Source organism: Quercus lobata, chromosome 3 (assembly GCF_001633185.2).
Source record: "Quercus lobata isolate SW786 chromosome 3, ValleyOak3.0 Primary Assembly, whole genome shotgun sequence".
Classification (NCBI taxonomy): domain Eukaryota; kingdom Viridiplantae; phylum Streptophyta; class Magnoliopsida; order Fagales; family Fagaceae; genus Quercus; species Quercus lobata.
In genome coordinates this window covers 69,572,484-69,588,743 of record NC_044906.1, presented here as the reverse complement: position 1 = coordinate 69,588,743, position 16,260 = coordinate 69,572,484, and the positions used below count along the sequence as shown (strand labels likewise).

General features: G+C 30.6%; 1 protein-coding gene across 1 annotated transcript; it reads left to right on the top strand.

The window, feature by feature from the left end:
- Nucleotides 1–6,681: 6,681 nt before the first annotated feature.
- On the top strand, nt 6,682–14,146 carry LOC115982983 (protein PLANT CADMIUM RESISTANCE 7-like). Its single transcript, XM_031105752.1, has 4 exons — nt 6,682–6,837; nt 6,935–7,006; nt 7,329–7,556; nt 13,953–14,146. Exons 1-4 carry the CDS (start codon nt 6,816–6,818, stop codon nt 14,030–14,032), a joined length of 402 nt encoding a protein of 133 aa, XP_030961612.1. The 5' UTR covers nt 6,682–6,815; the 3' UTR covers nt 14,033–14,146.
- Nucleotides 14,147–16,260: the final 2,114 nt, after the last annotated feature.

The window sequence follows — 16,260 nt, the reverse complement described above, 5'->3', positions numbered from 1 at the left end:
CGAATCTGACCGACCATACTATTTGAATCCACCCGTTGGGCTTCAGGTTGGGCGAATCCAGTCGGTTTGGTCGGATCAATTGACTCGCTAGACAGACCTAGAAATAACCACACTTAAGGGAGAAGGAATGTAGATTTAACACAAAGAAAAATTATTAAATTCCGGGAAAAAAAAAAAAAACCATCTTCCTTTAACAAAATGACGAGGATGACGCTAGAAAGAATTAAGAATACCAACTGAAACAGATTTTGCATGAGAGAATTACATGGCCTTGTCATTTCGGAAATGACAAAACTAGAAAACAAGTGGGAGTGGCCAAACTGGAATCTATGAGGGAGAAATTTCGAACTTTGATGGAGAAAGATTCCGTTCAAGTACAACATGCAGGCATCTATCTCACTTAAGCATTAGTGTCATGATCATCATCTAATTGAAGCCATTAATTTTATTAAAAAAAAATGCAATGTTCTAGTTATTACTTATTAGCCTCTAAACATCACTCAATGCAAACAAAAATATCAATCTTCATCACAAGTAAATTCAAAACAAAGAGACTAACTTGGAGTTCGAAACAAGCAAAGAGAATCAAAACACCTAAAGCACCTGATATGTCTAAATCTATGTGAGCACCTTAACTGTTAGTATTATAACAATACAAGTACAACCCACAATAGTGCAAGCACTATATTTTGAAACTTTTATCAAAACCATGAATATCCAAATCATGTTTCCTTAAGTTTCCCTTTATAGAATCATTTGCTTGGTTCATGAATCAATTACAATACTGTTTTAATGAAAGATTTGAGCTGGTAATGAAGAAATACAGAGGCTTGAAGCTCTGGCATGGCTTTCTTGCTCTTGGCCCTTGGGTTGAACATTTGAATGAGAGAGGGAGATTTGCTTCCTTTTCATGTTTGACAAGCCAGCACAGCTCATGGGCCTTGTCCAAGTTAGCAGCTGGTGGGAGAGAAATTTAACCTCAGTTTGCCATTTGTAGAGTTCAGATCTTGATTCAAAGGCTTAGAGCCTATTTGGCATCAGTTTCAGCTTTTATTTTTTAGTTTTTATGTACAGCTTTTTAAAACTTAAATTTATTTTTTTTCACTTTTTCAAATTTTTTCAAAATATAAATATATTTTAGCACACTTTTAGCAAAAAACTAAATAAGCTGCTCCTAAACAGGCATTTAGTTTTACTTGCTGGCTGGTGGAGCTGCTGCTTGTTTCAGTTTGATCTATAAGAGAACTAGGCCAACTATACTCAACTTCTCAATTGGGTTTCAGTTGTGGGTTGTTTCCTTTGACTTTAACACTTGGCTGAAGCTCTTAGAGTGAGCCAAGTTCAAAGGCTCTCCTATTTAGGTTGCACATATGATGTAGCTTCTTGTGCCTTCACAATAAATAATTACCATGAGTTTTAACTATGAGCCTTTTGAATAGAATGGAATGAAGTAGTTTGTTTGTTCTTTTTCTTTTTTTTTTTTTTCTTTTTTTTTGTGCGAGGAAAAAGACTGAAACTTTATAATAAAAAAAGAAAAGAAAAGAAAAGAAAAAGAACAAACTATATTAGTCTGAAGTATAAAATAAAACAGTGGTGAAACATCCTCTATGCACATAGCCCAATCTGAGATATTAATAGAATGCCTAGCTAGACTATGGGCAATATTATTACCTTCTCTCCTAATATGAGAGTATAGTAATTGAGTAAAGGATCTTGAAAACACCTTGGCATCCTGAATCAAAGGAGAAAGGGAAGCTAAAGACAATTCAATCACCCTTCAGAGCATTCATAATCACCGTCGAGTCAACTTCCAATATAGCTCGATCAATCCCAACTTCTAAACCAAACTCAAGAGCATGGCTAGCAACAATGGCCTCAAGAGAGGCATGTAGAGATATTCGTATGGTTTTTATTAATCTGGAGAAAACATGGTAGTATTCCTAGAGAGGTTATGTGGTAAGTTTTGGAAGAGAAATGAGTTCTAGTTAATACCAAATTAGAAATTTGTGTGATTCCTTTAACCTATTAACTATTAAGTTAGAAGAAATTTTTTATTAGATTAAGACTTGGTTTCTGTGGTAGTTGTTGCTGCTACTTAGTTCTTGACTTATAACCCTAGTGCTATGACCGGTGCTAATTGCTAAAGAGTTTTTTTTTTTTTTTTTTTTTTTTTTTTTTTTTTTTTAATAATTTTATTTTTAAGAATCAAAATAAAGAGTTTTAATTTAGAAATTTAACCGGGTAGAAGAACCCAAAACATAAATGTGTACCAATAATGAAGTGATGTGTTGGCAACAACAGCACACTACTAACTTTTAAGCGCACTATCTCTTTATTGGGTCTAGTTAATATAGGGTATACATCAACCATTCATTTTAGAAAATATTTTATGAAAAATTGAAAAATTATCATATCAATTAGTTACTTTTTCATTTTTTTCATAATTTTTTTTAAAAATGATTTAGGGCATATGTTAGTAAATCCCCCCTTTATTTTATATTTTATGTTTTCCGTTTTGAAGGGAATCACACTATTTCTTAAGTGTGTGTTGGTCCACAGCTACTTCATCTAGTATTTTCAACTCTCTCTTTTTCTCTCTCTTTCACCATGTGAGTGTATGTTTATGATAAAGTCTCTTTCACTGGATTACCGTGTATGTGGTTACAGTATTTTGATAATTTTTATGAGTTTCTAGTCTTTGACAATCTCTTGCTACGAGTGTTTACTGTTGTTTGTACCATTGTTATTAATTCCGTTACAGACTCATTTTGGTTTGTCTAATGGAACAGAATATTTCAGTACCGCTCTATTTTGGTATATCGTTTCAAGGTGTTTCGGGATTCTTAAAAAAAAAAATATATATATATATATATATGTATATGGGTACATATATACAACCTATTATTTACAATTTATTGTGTAAATATTATGAAAATGTTATCAATATAACATTTTTCTAATAATCATATTTTAAAAAAAATAAATTAATATTAATATAATACCTCTGACATTTGCTTTTGGGGCTCAAAAAAAAAAGACATTTGCTTTTGAATTTTTTAACTTTTTTTGTCATTTCCAAAGCTACTCACGTGATGAGCTCAGAAAAGTTGAAGTTGAAATTTGAAATACTCTAGGAGACACCAGACACTCAAGACAATGGAAAATAAGAGCAAAAGACCAGTCCCACTAACCAGTGGATACAAAACGGAGAAGAAGGAGATAAAGAAGAATAAGTGGGCTAGAACGCTAGGTTCATTCAGGCAAATGGTAGGCCGGCGTCGTTTGGACTGTTACTGTTTTTTTTTTTTTTTTTTTAATAGGCTAAATCCTGTACCGGCTAGAATTTACATCTCGGTCAAAATTGGCCAAAATTGTCTGGAATGGCCTGAAACGGTCTGAAATCTGACCCGAGATGGAACGTGGGGTATTCTAGTACCGGTTTGCATACCGGTACGAAAAATTCAGACCGTTCCGGCCGGAATGGAACGGTATCAATAACCATGGTTTGTACTTTGTAGTGTTTTACTGTTTGGTAACATTATTTTAACAATAATTTTTGTTATTTAAACAACATAACATTTATTTTTACATCACTTTATTACCTATACATATTTTCACAACACTTAGATTGAGTTTGGATAACATTTTTTAGCAAGCATTGCGCGTTTGTGTCTCCATCAGTGGGTTCCATGCATTGTTCATAAGATCTGCAATCGTACTCTTTTCAGTAAAATTTTCATTAAAACTGAGTCTCATGGTACTATATATATTTAAAAATTATTTTATTATAATATTTTTAATTTTTAATTTTCAAAAATAAATGATTCCCAAACATATCCTTAAAAAATGTTAACAACGTTACCCAATGTGCTCAAAAAAAGTTTTTGACTTTTGAGTTTTTGTCTTTTGCACTTTTGACTCTTTGACCGAATTTGACTTGTGACAGTGGGAGTGGCTGTTCGCTATGTGGGTGGGTCAGCTAGTAACGGTAAAAGTATCAAACAATTAAAGAATTGTAAACTAATATAAAATTAAATAATTGTAAACACTTAGTTAGTGGGACAGAAACTGACAAATTAAATTAAATAATTGTAAAAAAACTAATTAATCAAAATATTTTGTGAATTTATTAAAAAAAATAGTCTGGTTAATGTATGCCCTAATACATTAATTACTTATTTTGGGAAATTTTTTATGGAGAATTGAAAAGGCTGTTAAAATAGTAAATCATTTTTTCATTATTCCATAAAAAAATTTTCTAAAATGGTTTATTAAGTAAAACCCATTAAAAAAAGGAGAAATGTTACAAACATAAACTATTTTAAACATTTTTACCGACTGCTAACATAGTAAATTCTTACTAGTTTTAATATAAGCTCATCACTAACATCATATTTTTACTTATAATAACTATTTAGAAAATGCTAAAGTCATATCAACAGTTTGTAAAAATATTGTAAAATAGCTTATATCTATAGCATTACTCATAAAAAAAATAGTTAAGAGTAAAAGACATAAACTATTAGATTATAGTATTTTAAGTAATAATAATTAAGTTCACTTGGTAATAATAATTAATATGTTTATTGTATTAAAAAAATATTAAATAAACTTATAGTTTATCTTTTATTGACCTCTGCACAAAAATCCTGAAGCGGCTATGGTCTTTAATAGTATTTTTCCAGTTTATGGTAATGAAATTTTCATTTTCCATTTAAAAAAAATGCCTGCATCTATGTCTTGAATTAAGGTACAGATAGTACTTTTCTTCCTCTCACGTATCCTTAACACCATGCCGGCTGTCTCCACTCCATGCCATCCCTACTTGTAAATGAATGATATTTTTTCCGGTTAATGGCAATGAAATTAAAAAAGATGCCACTTCTCAAAAAAAAAAAAAAGATGCCTGCATGAAGGGTGGGCCCTATGGTGGCATCTTTTTTTTTGAGAAGTGGCATCTTTTTTAATTTCATTGCCATAAACCGGGAAAAAAATATCATTCATTTACAAGTAGGGATGGCATGGAGTGGAGACAGCCGGCATGGTGTTAAGGATACGTGAGAGGAAGAAAAATACTATCTGTACTTTATCAATTCCTCTCTCTCCCTCATCAGGTTTTTGGGTTTTGGATTTTTGTTTTTATTTGGATTTTGGGATATATTATTTTATTATGTAGAAATATTATTTTAATGTGTTGTATTATAAAATAAAAATTAAAATACTGAGAGTATTGTAAAATTGTATAATACAATTGATAAAGTAGTTTTTTGCTATGAGCATAAACATTTCATATTTTTAAACTATTTTATTTTACTATCTTAAAACCTACTTTATTTATTATTCCATAACATCCAGAGGGGCACTTCATGCCCTCCCTACTTGTAAATGAATGAAAAGTACTGTGAAAGGAAGACAGCCCGCATGGTGTTAAAGATATGTGAAAGAAAGAAAAGTACTGTCTAGACCTTAGTTTCGTTGAGAAGTGGAAGAAAAGTACTATCTGTACCTTAATTCAAGACATAGATGCAGGTATTTTCTTTCACAAAAAAAAAAAAGATGCCTGCATGAAGGGTAATTCTTACATGCTCCGGGAGCAATGCTCCCTTCTCTCACATGAAGGGTGAGCCCTATGGTGGGACCCATGCATGGGGTCCACCCCTCATGTGAGAGGAGGGAGCATTGCTCCCGAAGTACTTAAGTTTTTTCCTGTGTCTTGAACTAAGGTCTAGACAGTACTTTTCTTTCTTTCACATATCTTTAACACCATGCGGGCTGTCTTCCTTTCACAGTACTTTTCATTCATTTACAAGTAAGAAGGGCATGGAGTGCCCCTCTAGATGTTATGGAATAATAGATAAAGTAGGTTTTAAGATAGTAAAATAAAATAGTTTAAAAATATGAAATGTGAATGCTCATAGCAAAAAACTACTTTATCAATTGTATCATACAATTTTACAATACTCTCAGTATTTCAATTTTTATTTTACAATACAACATATTAAAATAATATTTCTACATAATAAAATAATATATCCCAAAATCCAAATAAAAACAAAAATCCAAAACCCAAAAACCTAATGAGAGAGAGAGAGGAATTGATAAAGTAAGTGTATAAAATATTAGTTTTTTTTTTTTTTTTTAGAATTAAGTTACAGTGCAATCTACCTTTAGAATTACACTGTAATACTATTGCAAATTTTTTTACAATAGTTAGGGGCACACATTAACAAATTCATTATTGGAAAAGTTTTATTAGATATTGAAAAAGTTGTCAAAATTTTTTCAATTTCTAATAAACATTTTCCAAAATTGATTTACTATTGTGTGCCCCTAGGTCATACATTAGTAAAATCTTAGTTAGCTTTTACAAATCCAGATGTGTGGAAAGTTTTGAACAAAAGTCAAGTGGTTGTTGACTTGTCTGCCAGTGAATAAAAAAACCATATCCAATCTCTCTATAAACAGAAATCAAACAGGCAGAGGCATGAAGAGATCTGAATTTGCCATCCTCGTCCTGATACATCTTTCCATCTCTAAAATATGGCCGCTCCACAGCTTCCAACCATGGGAAAGTGGTCCACCGGAATATATGGTTGCTTTGAAGACTGCTCCAATTGTAAAGGAATCCTCTGTTGTTTTATTTTATTTTTTAAATCCCAAACTTTATTTTATGATCTTGTTTGAACTTATAATTGAGCAACATGCATAAATTGCAAATTTCAATATTGAAGTGTTTCATATAACTCTATTTTTAGTTGATGGTAAAATACTAACAGATGGGTGAAAATCTTTGCTTGTATTTTGTATAGAATACAATGGGTGGCCTTTGGCTTTGGGGTAGTGGAATCTATTCAGAGTGTTGTTTTACAAGTTCAAATGCTTTCAACATCTTTTTAACAAATTCTATTGTTTTTTTTTCTCTCTCTCTCGAAAGGCTGGGTTACCTGCGTGTGTCCCTGCCTCACCTTTGCCCGCAATGCTGAGATAGTGGACGAGGGACGAACATGTAAGCAAATTCTACTCATTGTTTTGTGACATATATACATGGGATTATGCCATTATGGGAAAATTGTATCACACACATAGCATACACACAAAAAACAAGAGAAAACGTAGCTTGAAGCCACGAATTCAAAGTTCAAAATCATGACTTGTGAGTGTGTATTTTGTGTGAGAAATAAATGGTGCTTTTATATATATGTGTGTGTGTACACACATGTATACGCTATCTCATCAACAAAGAACAATTGTGATTTAAGTTAAAAAGTTTCAGTCACATGGAGTCATGGTCATGGGGGTGATTATTGTCTGCTATTTTTTGCATGCAGCTGCTTTTACCGCAGGCCGAAACTATTTGGTGCTTCTCACTTTTCTGCCGGTTTTGGGCGCAACTTTATACGGATGCACGTACCGAACCAAACTGAGACGCCACTTTGAGTTGCCAGAACAGCCGTGCGGGCCCTGCGGTGATTGCTATGTCCATCACCTATGCTGTTTTTGCGCTCTTTGCCAAGAGCACCGCGAGCTCAAAAACCGTCATATGGATCCAGCAGGAGGTAAAATAGTTCGTGAATTTAACATTTTCCTAGCTACTATACTACATATTGGACAATAAATTTACATGCACAACTGAACTACAAGCTGCTGTACCTAACAACAATAATTGATAAATAAATAATCTTCAAAATATCAATTAAATAATCATATATCACATAAATTAGAATTTATCATAAAATTATAAAACAGTTAAGAGATATTATGTCGATGATGCTTTAAAGTTATCTCATAACATGAAAATAATTTACTGTCAATTCATAAGTTTTTAGATGGCAGAATTGAGACATGGATCATGTCATTATCTAAAGACAACTCACGCTGTCTATGAGATTTTTAATGTAGTAGATATTAACAATATCATGCTTACCAACCAAACCATTTTGCTGATTGTCCTTACAAACATACATAACTTATAGGATAGGAAGCTTCTCGAAATAATAATTTCTTTTTATCCAGAAATATAATATATGAAAAACATATATATTCTCAAAAGAAGTGAAAAATTACAAAGCAAAGGTTTTTGAAAATAGCTACTGCGTGCAAGGGTCAAGTGGAAACTTTATGCTTTTGACACTTGCTATATCTATATCAAAAAACTCGGTCATAGAATATTATCCACCGGTCTCTCTCTCTCTCTCTCTCTCTATATATATATATAGTAAAGGGTACTTGCCAATTAAAAATCAGATGAATCGTTAGCAATAAATTTCCCTTTTATTGCTTTAACCAATTAAATCTATTGTTATGTTTTTGACATTTGCTATATCTATAACAAAAAACTCGGTCATAAAATATTACACACTAGTCTAAATTTTCTCTATATAAAAAGAGCCAATGACTCTAAGTGCACCGCTTTTGGTTTAATCAAACTTTTGTCTTTTGTATAACAAGCCAAAAGGTGAATTTGGGTGAGAGAAAAATTTTTAATGTTAAAAGTTAAAAAATGTTATGACTCTAGCTACACTATTTTTTGTTTATTCAAACTTTTGTCTTTTGTACACTGGCAGCTTTACATGTTACTCAGGGTGGTCACATGACAGCCCTGAATTGATTTTTTTTTTTTTTTTAATACCTTACAATTTTTGAATTTTAAATGAATGTGAGTTGTTGACCGTCCTTAAAAAAAATCTTGACCACCCTAAATAAAAATTTGAGTCCATTAAAAATAAAATTTGATCTCTCCAAAATTTTGGTTCATTGAAGATTGAACCAAATAATTTCAAAAAATGCAATTTTTAAAACATTTTTACAATAGTTTCATAAATAAATTTTAAGTGGTAAGTTATTACTGATTGTTATTAGTGGACAAAAAAGTTATTTATGTGGTAAGTTCAAATTAAAACTAGTAAAAACTATTCATCTAGAATTTGTTGTAAAAGTATCGTGAAAATGTTGAGAACATAACACTTCTAAAAAATTGCCCAAACAAATAAAATTTAGCCCAAAAGCCCAAATCAAATGTTTAAGTGTGTGTTTGGCTCCAAATTAAAAAGTCAGCTTATTTTACTAATTTTTGCTGCTATTCATAGGTCTCATTACAGTTTTTGGTACTATTCATAAGTCCCACTGTACTATTTCAGCTAACTTTTACCTTTATCTACAGTAATTTCAGTAAAAATAAATTTCAGTTTTAGCAAAATAAATAGATCTCAAACAGATCTTAAATTGTTCCTCAACGAACACTTAGTTCCCAAACAAACACTTAGTACCTTTCAACAAAGTAACACTTTTAATATCTATGCAGAGTATAATAATTGAAAGAAGGAAAATGTTTTAAGAATCCCTGTTGTTCAAATAATGCTAATAAGTTGTTGACAATGTATCAATAATTGTAGTACAAAGGACTTGCAATCAGTATCACATCTAGCGCTTCTCAAAAAAAAAAAAGTATCACATCTAGTGACCGCGCAATTATTTTATTTGTTTTGGGAAGTGAATCTATGAGGTTTTTAATACTTTTATATCAAAAATTTTAATACAAATTGAAAAAATAATAATAAAATTGTTGTTTCAAGAGAACAAACTTCGTCCACGCTTGAACCATATATTATGGATGGATGTGCTTTGTGCCTTGTGCCAAAATAAAATCAAGTGATAAAGTCCAATTAATTTCATTATCGAACCATGTATTATGGATGGATGTGCTTTGTGCCTTGTGCCAAAATAAAATCAAGTGATAAAGTCCAATTAATTTCATTATCTATCCTAACCACCCACTGACTTTACCATTACCGATCAATTTTACATTGAAAATATTTATAATGCTACTGTTTCTAGTCTTGTTGACTTGCTTGCTCTCCGATTTGCGAGGGAAGAGATTTCATCTAAATGTGTGCCTGGCTCCAAATTTAAAAGTCAGTTTATTTTATTATTCAACTTATTTTTACTACTATCCATGAGTCTCATTGCACTTTTTGGTACTATTCATAGGTTCCACTATACTATTTCAACTAACTTTTCTCTTTATCTACAGTACTTTCAGTAAAAAAAATTTAGTTTCAATAAAATAAACAGATCCCAAATAGACCCTAATTGTGATTTTTAAATTATGTTCTCAAAAGACACACCTTTTCAAAAGGCTAGTCTATTAGTGTTTATTTGAGTCTTTAGTTGAATTTGTTGGATTTATGTGATATGTTTTGTACATATGCATATGTACTAAATTAAGTAATGCCTGAATACTTTATTGAATATGATTAATATAACAGTTGAATGCCTAAATTGAATATATTGAATGAACTTATGGTTTATCCTTTATTATTTTGCACCATGAATAAATTTCTTATAAAGAAATCACTTGTATTGCAAGATTAATATTCTAAGCAAAACTTTATTGACTTTAATTATTTTCTTTCAAATCATAGGCTATGAGAAAATGTATCATTTTTTCATCCTAAAGATCAGGTTGAAATAAGAAGAGCATATCTATAAAGACGTTTTTGTCAACTTCTTGGCCATGATTTCCCTAAAAAAGAAATTAATGGAGCATTGTGTTGATTTAATACTAATTAGTTTAAAGAATACAAAAATTGGTTGGAATAGATCATAAAAAAAGATGTTGTATTTTGTTTATATTGTTACTTATTAGGCAAGATGTTCGTAATTGGATAGGATATCAATAATTTAATAATTGTTTGGTTATATACATTCAAAATGATGCAGTTGATAGAATTGATAACGAAACTATCATACATCAATTTCAAAATATGAAAACTCATAAAATAAAATTTTAAAGATATATGTATTTGCGCTTTTTTGTGATATCTATATATTCAAATTTTATTTTATTAAATTTTTTTTAATTTAAGTTTTTTAATGACCACCTTAAGAAAAATTCCTGGAGTTGCCACTACTTTTGTATAACAAGCCAAAAGGTGAGTTTGGGTGAGAAAGAAATTTTTTTAATGTTAAATGTCAAAAAATGTTATGTCTACAATATTTTTATAATAAATCTTAAGTGGCAAGTTATTATTGCTAATTTTAGTGGAGAAAAAATCTCAATGGTGAATTCAAATTAGAATCATTAATAATTTACTGCCGATAATTTGTCGTAAAAATATTATAGAAATATTTAATAATGTAACTTTAACTACCAAATGCACCTTTAAAACCAACGCAGTAGAAGCAAAAAATTGGTTTTGTCAATTGGTGAGCAAAACTCACTGTTTTGTATTTTGCCTCTTTTTTTTTTCTTTTAAATATTTATATGAGTTGGCATGGTATTGTTATACTGACACAATAAATTTCACAATATTTTCATAATTATTAAGGTGTCAATTTCTTATAAGATGAAATAAAATAATAAAATATGATACTGTAACCAACCACAACCGAAAATAAATGTTTTGTGAAAATGTTATAACACTTATTATTATCACAATATTTTCACAATTTTTAAGAACTCAGTTTCTAATAGATCAAATGAAAAAAATGCTAAGTCCACAACATTTTTGCATTAATTTCACAATAAATTATAGGTGGTAAATTACTATTGATGGATAAAAAAGTGTTTTCAATCGTGGGTCCATCTTAAAACCAGTAACAACTTGTCATCTAGAATTTGTTATGAAAATATTATGGAGATAAAATTTCTATAAAATAAATAATAAAATATTAGATTGAAACTTACCATGGCTGAAAATAAAGGTATTGTGATATTTTGTTTTGTTCCTAACTTCTTTTCTTGATTTAGTCAAATTTGGTGAGCTAAAATTCACTGTTTCTTACACAATTTTCTTTTGTTGTTTTTTGTTTATTTTTTTTAAAGCACAGTTTATAGTGGTTGTCCCAATTAATAACTAATAACAATTCACCATTTAGGATGTGTTGTAAAAATGTTATGGACGTAGCATTACTCGAAAATAAAATAATAAAATATCATACCAGGGCCCACGATAACTAAAATAAAGATATTGTGAAAATATCGTGACATTTATTATGTTCCTAACTTTTTTTTTTGGTTTAATCAATTTGTTGAGCCAAAATTCATAGTTTTATGGACAATTTTCTTAGGTTGACTTTCTTTTTTGGTTTAACACATTGTTTAAAGTAAAAAACGCATAGTTTTACCCCAAAAAAAAAGAAAAAAAAAAAATGGGAAAGTGCTTTCCCCTTTTATGTTTGGGGTAGTTTCATTCCCCCCCCCCCCCCACCTAAATTTTAAAGTTGAATAATTTCCTCATTTATATTTTATAAACAAGCATATAGTCTCTGCTATTACTCTCATAGTTAAACCCTAACAAAATCTTATGATTCGTATAATATTTCATTGTGCAACATCTAAAATGCCTTACTAAATTTTAATGTCCCAAAAAATTTTCTTTATTTATTTTGAGTTTTATGTGTCAATCATACTTAGAATGTAAAAATAGTGATGTATGGTATTCTATTTGCTACCTAGAGAACACTAATTTATTAGAGATTTAAATCTTCTAGATTTATAATTTTATCTAATAGAAACTTCAATGACATTTTTTTTTATTATCTTGTTCTTCTTTTATTTGTTTTCTTTCTTAAAAATGTGTTAATTAAAGATTAAGTAAGCTAAACATCGTAGTTAGGCTCATAAAATAAGATGATACAGAAGGAAGTATGAATAATAAGGACTTGGTTTAGGTCTAGTGCATCTAGTGCACTGGTTAGATGGTGACACGTGTTCAAAAGTAGACACATGTCATCATCTCAATAGGTCCAGTACCACTGAACACTAGACCTAAACCTGACCCGAATAATAAAATATTCATTGCAAATGGTTGTGAGTATTTAATTTGATGAAGAGTTTCAATTATACTATATGTCATCATTTATTGCGAAAATTTAAATATTGTGACAATGTTTTATCAAAACTTAGTTATTTATTGTTAGAAGATGAAAACATTTGTTATCATTCTTAGTAGAATTTTTTTCATGAGTAGATACTGCTTTTAGTAAAGAGTTAGAGTAACGCTACAGGCACAAACTATTTTACAACATTTTTACAAACTACTGATGTAGTTTTAGTAATTTTCAAATAATCACTAATAAACATAAATGTGATATAAGTGATGGACCCATATTAGAACTAATAAGAATTTGCTGCATCAATAATTTGTAAAAATGTTATAAAATAGTTTGTGGTTGTAGCCTTATTCTTTAGTAAATAGAGAGTCATAGTAACAGAGAGTCATATCCTAAATAACTATTCTAAATTTAAGTACATAATTTTATACTACTTCAAAAAAAAAAAAAAAAAAAAACGTGTAGCCCTAACTAGTGTGTGTATATAATGATAATAATAATAATAATAATAATAATAATAATAATAAAGGGTAATTGCCAATTAAAAATCAGATGAATCGTTAGCAATAAAGTTTCCTTTTATTGCTTTTACCAATTAAATCTATTGTAAGTAGATAGGCATTTTACTAACGTTAAACCTTTGGAAAAAAGGTTTGGCAAAGTAAATGATTTAATAAGGCAAATATTCAATTATTTTTAAAGGCTCCAAAGTATGGAAAATTTTGCTAATCAATATGCATTGATTTAGCCAACTCATAATAGGAAAGACATCAAAGAAAAAAAAAAACTAATTTCTATTAAATCACTTAAATTAGTATTTAACAAAATACAGTCCATAAACTATTTTATAACATTTTTAAAACTTATTAATGTGGCAAATCCATACTAGTTCTCATCGAGGTCCACCATTAACATTATCTTTTCATTTATCAATAATCACACACCACATCAACAGTTTGTAAAAAAGTTTGTATTTGTAGCATTACTTAACAAAAATATTTTAATCTTTATAAAAATATTCCAACATAAGCTTTTAATAATAATCAAACATGATCTATTATTCATTATTTATAATCTCTTTTGTGTTTTTGTTCTTTTGATGGGTGTCATATATAAAGGTTGGAGAAAAGCCTATGAAACGATAATGAACCCAAACGGAGCAACTCCAATTCCTGAACCGGGCATGGCTCGTAATTAGGGCTTTCATGCATGGCAGTTTGTTCTGCAATCATGATTCATCCCACTTGTGTTAAGTTTGTTATTAGCATGTTCCTTTGATTTTTCTCTTATGTTCCTCAACGCTTAGTGAGTTTTCTCTCTCTCTCTCCACAATTTCCTTTGGTGCAAAACATCTTCTGTTTGGTGTTTGGGTTTGTGGTTTTGTACACTCTAAAATAATTGGAATGACTGGTGGTGTGTTAATTTAATTGAGTTTTCTTTCTTTTTTGGTTTTGTCAAATCCAATTTTTTAAACCATATATGCTTCTAACTTGAAGACATTTCATCTTATTATATGTGAGATTAAGTTTGGAACTGAATATCTTCAGCTTTCATTTAGTAAATGAATTGTTGTTTAAGTTTAATGATGTATGAATTTGAGTTGAAAGTTAAAGAACACAATTTTCTTCCCAATTTTTTAAAATGACATTGAAAAAAAAAGAAAAAAAAAGAAAAAAAGAAAAAAAAAAAGAGTGTTGGAAGCTCTTTGAGCACTGGGCTATTCTCTTAGATATGTGTTGCCTTCTAGTCCCATACACACCTACATAGAAGAATCTTTAGAGTGGTTTCAAGATACTTGTTAGGAGTTTTGAATTCAAAACTACACGTATCCCATGAAGCCTTGTGAACAACTAGATAGCTAGACTAACCCTTTGGGGTTGTTAAGATAACAAGTTGTGATTGAAGTAATATTATTTTCACATAGACCTTTGTTAAGGACATTTTTGCGACAAGGGCCAAAGATACAAGATTAGTCCAAATATCCCCTTGGATTCTTTAGAAACTTTTATTTGTGGAGAATCAAGCTTAAAATTAATGAACAAAAGGCTAATGGTGCTTTAACAAGAGAGAAATCAAAATGTCATAACTAAAATACAAGAAAATGTAGAAAAAGGGCACAAATCTGAAACATCAACCCATAGTCAGCGAGAAAAAAAAAATTTGAGAAAGGTTGTGAGGATGAAAGGGAAGGCTCCCCTATACCTATATTTCCATCCCTAAACTTCATAATTGTGAGAATGTTAGCTAGCTGAATGGGCCTTTGCTCTAAGGACAGAATGTGAATTTGTTGGTTTTTGAGCTGAAGGGAGAGTTTTATATTGAGCTTGGGGTGCTGCTAATAACTGGTTTTTTGGTAGTAGAGGAGGTTTTTATCCCCCATGACACTAATTTGGTGTCTTGGCTTGGGTTGCTTTTGTTTAGGGAAGAGTTTGACATGCTTTTAACATAATTTAGGAAATAAAAGGGGTTTGCTCTAATTGGCTACCTTTGGTGAATCATTTTAGATTATTGGAATACTCACCTAAGTGAGGGCTAGCAACTGGAGTTGGTCAATGAGAGTCAACTATGTTTTAAAGGCAAAAATGGTTTAGGATAGAAACTTTGGGCCACAAGTAGTCAGAGCATAAAAGTTCTTTTGGGGTGAAAATTTTAGGTACAAGACCCACTTCATGAGCCTAAAGTGCTACCAGTGTCCCATGCCCACTTGGTAACACATATGGGTTGGCTCATGTAAAAGGTCTTAAAGAAACCAACCCCATACTTTCCAAACCACGCTTCCTCAATTTTCCCAAATATGTCACATGGACTTGGGTCATGCTTAAAAGAATAAAATAAAATATAATACATAAATGAAACCCACAAGAAAGTCGGCTTGTGAAAATGTGTCACAAAAATGGGCATCAACAACCTTCAAACGACACCACTTTTATTATACATTAATCACAAATATGTCACTACCTCAAAAAAAAATATTCCACTGGGTTCAAAAAAATTTTCAGAAAGATATTTCAAAAAGGGGCCATATTGAGTGATCGGACTCTAGGCCCATATTAGGTGAATGGAGTAACATTTTCCTTAGGTTATAGAGCTGAGACCCAAAGAGATTTCAATCAAGTGCCATTTGGGTTCGGTTTTGACTAAGAATGGTCCAACTTCAGAAGAATTAGAAAAATGATTGAGAGGTATCAATTTATACAAGATATGTGGTCCGAGGATCCAAGCATGACCAAGTTTTTGTTTGATACTTAGAAAAATATCATAAAGTATGAATTTACCTAAAGCATGTGGTCCAAGGATCCAAGCATAGTTAAGGTTTTGTTTAACGCTTAAATAGATGTCAGGGAGTATGAATTTATCCAAAACATGTGGTCCGAGGAGCCAGGCATGGCTAAGGTCTGTTTAATACTCGGAAAAGTAGTTTTGAAG